At 34.1% G+C, this 6,376-nt stretch overlaps 2 protein-coding genes across 2 annotated transcripts; one reads left to right on the top strand and one right to left on the bottom strand.

Annotated features, from left to right (window-relative positions):
* Positions 1 to 1,443: 1,443 nt before the first annotated feature.
* LOC132063135 (uncharacterized) lies at positions 1,444 to 4,635 on the top strand. The gene is made up of 6 exons (XM_059455576.1): positions 1,444 to 1,820; positions 1,916 to 1,983; positions 2,390 to 2,442; positions 2,551 to 3,045; positions 3,486 to 3,660; positions 4,216 to 4,635. The coding sequence occupies exons 1-6, from the start codon at positions 1,676 to 1,678 to the stop codon at positions 4,399 to 4,401; spliced, it is 1,122 nt and encodes a 373-aa protein (XP_059311559.1). The 5' UTR covers positions 1,444 to 1,675; the 3' UTR covers positions 4,402 to 4,635.
* Positions 4,636 to 5,098: 463 nt separating this feature from the next.
* Positions 5,099 to 5,885, bottom strand: LOC132063136 (uncharacterized). Its single transcript, XM_059455577.1, has one exon. The coding sequence runs from the start codon at positions 5,565 to 5,567 to the stop codon at positions 5,364 to 5,366; it is 204 nt and encodes a 67-aa protein (XP_059311560.1). The 5' UTR covers positions 5,568 to 5,885; the 3' UTR covers positions 5,099 to 5,363.
* Between the last annotated feature and the right edge of the window lie 491 nt (positions 5,886 to 6,376).

The raw sequence follows: 6,376 nt of genomic DNA on the forward strand, positions 1-6,376 counted from the left end.
TACATAAGTAAAAAATATTTTCCTGAAAGCATTTGTATATAACTAGTCAAATACTATGGGGGTTGGGTTGGGGTGGGTGGGGGTGAAGATGAGATGCATTGGAGGACAAGGAGAAGACAATCAATGTGGAATGCCACTTGTGAAACTTGTTTTCTTTACTTGAATTAGGGAAGTCATTTCCGACATTTTTAAGGAACTTATTTTCTTAGAAAAAATATTTTTGGTACAACAACAACAACAACATACCCAGTGAAATCCCACAATGTGGGGTCTGGGGAGGGTAAAGTGTACGCAGACCTTACCCCTATCTCGAAAGATAGGGAAGATGGGTGTGTTCGGTACGAAAGGAAAATATTTCTCGGGAAAATAAGTGGATTTCTTACTTTTTTTTTTGTGTTCGATACATAAGTAAAAAATATTTTCCTGAAAGCATTTGTATATAATTAGTCAAATACTATGGGGGTTGGGTTGGGGTGGGTGGGGGTGAAGATGAGATGCATTGGAGGACAAGGAGAAGACAATCAATGTGGAATGCCACTTGTGGAACTTGTTTTCTTTACTTGAATTAGGGAAGTCATTTCCGACATTTTTAAGGAACTTATTTTCTTAGAAAAAATATTTTTCTAATATTTTGACCAATTGAACATGAGAAAATTCGAAAGCATTTCCTCCGTACCCAACACACCCTTACCCCTTTACTGTTGAAAAGTATCTACATTTAACCTCCATTATATTGTCTTAAGAAAAAATATCCCCACCTTTAGCAGAGTTTTGATTTTTCCCCCCAATAACCAAATCAATATTTTATTTGTTTTTTATTCTATGTCTATCAAAATATTAAAGAAACATGTGGATTGTACAAATAATTTTTGAGAAAGTAAAATCTGAAATTCACATTGAAAATTATATATATTCATGCTTGCATTCAGAATTTTGACATTTTTTTCAGAAACAATTTTCAGCATTTCAAGTTATTCTTTGTTAAAAGGTCTTTTCATATTGTTTTGTCATATTTAACTAAAAGTCCTTAAATGGCAAGTATAGTAAAAACAAAATGGGATGATCAACGGGACAACTAAAATGTTGCTTATGTAATACTTATAGAAAAAATCCCATTCGTATTAGAGTGGCTTTGCCAAAGCTCATGATTGTAGTACATAAAACCTTCAATTAGGCAATCGTCATGGAAAATTCAATTAGGCAATCGTCATGGAAAGGAAAAATATAGGTAATTATGACTAAAATAATTGGAAAATATAAAGTTTTTCTAAAATAAGAACTCAAGAAGAGCAAATGATAGATGCGTTGGATCAGAAACTAGATCTGCACGTAATTCCCAATTTCCCATTGATTAAACATCAGCAATAAGTAAATAAATAAATGAGAAAAATCCCTAACGGTCAAAAAGGAAATAAATAATAAAAGCCTCCAAAGAGCCTTAAATCCCAACGGTCTTCTTGAATCCTCTTTGTTGTCAGCTCCTTCAACAACAACAACAAAGAAACGTTGCATTTCACCTGTGATTTCATTCACTATAATCTCTCTCTCTCTTTATTTTCCCATTTCTCCTATTTTTGTACAAACTGTGCTCTAACTGAGTCTTAAACTCTCTTTCTTCTTGCTCCCTTTTGGTTTTTTTTTTTTTTTTTTCTGTAACCTATTTTTGGTAGTCTTTATGGAGATAGCCATTATTGATTGGAAAAGCGTTGATTCAAGATTTGTTAAAGATGATCTTTATGAACATTTTAACGCTCCAAAATGGGTTGATTTCTTTGCCCCTGATGTTCCTGTCGATGATGATGCTTGGTTCTGCAGACCTGGTAACTCATCCAATTAACAACTTAGTTATTATAAATGAATTCAATTCTTTCTAATTATTGTTTTGACTTAATTTTGGTGCTTTTCTTAATCCCAGAGTGTAATCATCCAAAGATAGTGGAAGATTTCTACAAAGTAGCTACCCCTTCCTCCTCCTCCTCTAAGGTTTGTGCTTTCTTTCCTATTTTTTCGTCCGAAATTTTGTTATTTAAGTTATTATTTGCGCTTCTCATCTCTCAGTTGATGAAATGTGGAAAAGGGTATTCGTAATTTGAGTTTTCCTGCTAGTTTTAAGTGTTATAAATTCTTGTGGGTAATGGTTAGTTTCTCCATTCAGTTCAAGAATCAAAGATTTGCTCTTCATTTTTATTGAGGAAAAAGAGAAGTAATTTCAGTGTTTCTGCTAGTTTAAAGAGTTTGCTTGTCAATTTATGTGGGGGTGGGAAATTCAGCAATCAATCTTTATTTACCTTTTAATGTTTCCCAATTTTTCTTGTGATGTTTGTTATTTACTGTTTGGTTGTTTGACAAATTACCTTCAATTTTTGCTAACTTTTTTGTAATTTTACAGCTTCAAAGGTCAGCTAGTGTATCTGATATTCCTCTTGGGGAACGAAATAGGAGGTAACTAATGAAAAAAATAAAATATCCAAGTTTTTTTCTTTATGCAAATGGATTCTACTGAATTTTACTTGGACAAGATTATGAACCGAACGTTGTTTACAATTTCAGAGATGCAACACTGAAGAAGAGAGGGCAAATTCAACCATCAGTATCATTGAATAAGGACTTGAAATGTGATAAGATAATTGAAGATAGTGAAAACCAGAATCCCAATTTCGCAACCCCTCCAAGGTTGTTCAGAAGTAAATTGATGAAACAAACAATCAAGTCGAGCGCAGAGAAGAATGAAAAAGAAGAAGAGATACCAAAGTTGAGAAGCACTATGTCAGCTAGGAATCTATTTGCTGGTGGGGATTTGTTGAACAAGGTTTCTGAGTTTTGCAATGAGCTGAAGAGACTAGTAGTCACCAGGACTAAAGAGAGAGAGAAGGGTATAGATGAGAACTTGGAAACAAGTCCACTGATGGGAAATAAACCAAAGGCAAAAGATTGTCTTGTTGATGATGAGCAAAGGGAAAGGAAGCCATTACTTGAGATGACTAAAGAGACTAATGAAATAGTGGCAAAGAGCAACAACATTAAGGAGAAGCAGAAAAGGAAACTGTAAGTTTCACATAACACTAAACTTCACAAAGCATCACAAAATTTATTTAGTTAACCAATTTTTTAAGATAGAACTTGAAAAGGAACATGGTTTGCTAATCCTGAAATTTAAACGGTAACCATTCAAAGGCGGATCGAGAATCTAAACTTGATAGGTTCAATCTTTAAAGTTCTTATCACTGAATTCATTGTAATTTTAACTTATAGGTTCAAAATATAATGTTTGTTGAAATTTTAGTTGTTCTTTTACATATATATGTTTTGTGTCGAAAATACTAGATTCAGCTCAACATGTAAGGCTCCATCTGCCTGTGCGAATAACATCAACAAGTAAAACATTAGAGGGGGTGTATTTTCTGTTGAGTTACCTAATCCATTGGCCAAACAGATACATTGTTAAGAGGTACTGAGATTGCTGTTGGTGAACAATATCTATGCAGGAGAAATGATAATGCAGAAAATACTCCAATATTTGTGGATGTGAAGAACATTAAGCGCAAAGATGAAGAAATCTTGTCCCAAATCCGCACAAATCCTCCAACTCCTCAGTGTTTCTCAGCCAGCCGTGGAATTACAAAGGCCACTCCATCTAAGGCTCTGAAATCTAGGCCTCTGGTATGTCACTAGATTGAATTTTGCAGTTGAATACTCGCGAGCAGCAGTCTGATTTAATTTTGCATAGTGACACTTGTTCATAAATTTTCACAATACCCTCTTTGAAGTATGCTGCAGAGTCCCCCATATGAACCTTTCTCATCAAAACATAATGGAGATTGTCATTTTCTAGTTGTCGATAAGTGCATGGGCCCTTATCTCCTTGCAATCCTCACACCTTATGAGCTAACTTTCTCTGTTAAGTTAGACTCGAGCTGTCTTATTTATAGTCCAGTTCAAGCAATTTTAGCTACAACCAACTAATCCTCCAAATTTATTTTCATATGCTATTTGAGATGAACTATGGCAGGAAACAGAACTATTTAGATTGTTAATATGGCTTATTGTGCTGTTACAACCACTAGCTTGTTCTTGATTGATTGTTACGATAAAAAAGCAAGAGTTGCTCCGAAAATACTTCATTCGTGTTCAATTTTTAATGCTTTGATGAAATTCTGATCAAATTATCTTGAGTTTGATTAATAACACTGAATCTGTATGATGAAATAACATTAGGAGTCAAGGGGGATCCTTCAAGAACTGGAACAGAGCAGCAATGAAGGGAAGAGACAGGAAGATACAGGAAAAATGATGAGTAATAATCAACAAGGGCAGAGAGGTGGTCCGATTGTTGTTGAAAAAGAAGCTGCAAGACCTTTGGATGTTTTCTGGTTCTTGAAGCCTTGCACACTTTCCAGCTAATAGATAAAGACACTGTTGCTGCACAAGTGTTATTCCTTCATACTTAAAGTGTCATTTTGTTTTCCATAGACAAATTCATTCATTCTTTATAGTTCTGATACACTCAATCAATCTATTGATTTTGCCCCATTTATTTGGTCTTTGGTGATAATAAGTTTTGTAAGAAAACAGTTCAAAGGTCCGGACTCCAGTGTATTAAATAACATTATTAATTTATTGTTCATGCTTATCCTATGTTTGAAGTTGGAAAAAGTTGATTTTCAGCTATGGGGCATAGTACTCAGTTTTTAGAAGATACTAGAAACGTTATTAGAAGGATAAGATTAGAAAAGATTAAGGACCAACCACCATGAACCTAAAAACAGCTGTAGTCTTCATTTATTATCATTTTTCCCAAATAGATGGACCAATAAAGGAGGAGTACCAAAAAGAACCCCATAGCAGAAAAGGAGTCCTCATCTTCTCACTTTGCAATAATTTTCTGAGAACAATGATAACCAAAACAGCAATATTCATCCGATAAACCCCAAGAAGCAAGTTTAATCTAAAACCTCATTAGCAATTCCTTTGAACCATCATAAAAAATTGAATTTTGCATAGAAGCAATATTCATCTCATAAACCCCCAAGAAGCAAGTCTAATCTAAAACCTCATTAGCAATTCCTTTGAACCACCATAAAAAATTGAATTTTGCATAGAAACAGAAACAATTGCAACCTATAATAACCCTTTTATTAATGCGCTTGATTTACATGAACCATCAAAACTCTGAAACAAAGAGTCTCGGATCCACAAACCAGAACTATTACAGGTTACAACTTGAAAACAAAAACTCTAAAAAAATGAAAGGAAAATTAAAACAAAAAAAAGGGACCAAAATATGTTATTTACAAAGCAAAAAAGGCTCAAACTTTCCTAATTTTTCATTCCAACACACTCCATGAATCTTGAATAATGTTCTTCTACCTTGTAGTGACACAAAGCATACAATTCAAGATCCTCGACCAAGCATGCCTTATCCTAGGATACATCCTTCCAGTATAAACACTTGATTCCCTACAAAGATCCTCCATAGTTTCAACAAATAGATTCAAACTTCTCATTGGAGGTATATATAGAGTCAAAGGCACTGCTGAAAACGCCACCGCAAAGAACAAGTGCAGCATCTCAATCTCCCAAAACCTACTTCTTTTCGAGGGGTGCAACAAAAAGACCTTGGGTTTTTATAGATTTTGTTGAAAAGCCAAGAACTTGGATTTTCTTGAGAAAAAAGATGGGAGATAAATCAAAAAGGAGAGATGGGGGCTTTTGGTGAATTTTTCTTGTAAAGCAAAGAACTTTGAGAAAAGGGGAAAGAGTTGTTGGAGTATTCTTGGTTGTGTGAAAGATTTAGAGGCACTTTAGGTATTTAGATTTGGATGAACTTTGAATGGCCAGTGGCCAATTTTTTGTTGATATATTAATGGGGTGTGGGCGCGTGTAACCAAAGCTACTACTAGTTAAATCAAGAAACATCAGCCGCCTGTTTCCTTTTCCCATATATTTTTCAGCCACCTGGTTGTCATGCGTGGTTTTGGGGTTTTATTTCTTTTTGTTCTTTTGGATGAGGCAGGTAAAAACCCACCACCAACAACACAGTAAAATCCCATCGGGTGTGATTTGAGGAGGATAGAGTGTAAGCAGATCTTACCTTTATCATGTCACTGATAAAGGCTGTTTTCGATAGACCCCCGACTTCGGAAGAGAAGAAAAGAGATATAGAAAAGCATAAGTAATAATAAGCAATAATAACAACCAAATAATAAGATGACATAATGAAAGAAACAATCAAGTAAAAACCCATTTGCATATAAATTTAATTAATATATAGATGAATAATACATATTTGCATAGTATAAACTTTTAGATTAATATAATCAATTTACTTTCATTTTAATATCATTAAATCATTAACTAACATAATTTGGTATAAACA

The sequence above is a fragment of the Lycium ferocissimum genome, chromosome 7, assembly GCF_029784015.1.
Source record: "Lycium ferocissimum isolate CSIRO_LF1 chromosome 7, AGI_CSIRO_Lferr_CH_V1, whole genome shotgun sequence".
NCBI classification, from domain to species: domain Eukaryota; kingdom Viridiplantae; phylum Streptophyta; class Magnoliopsida; order Solanales; family Solanaceae; genus Lycium; species Lycium ferocissimum.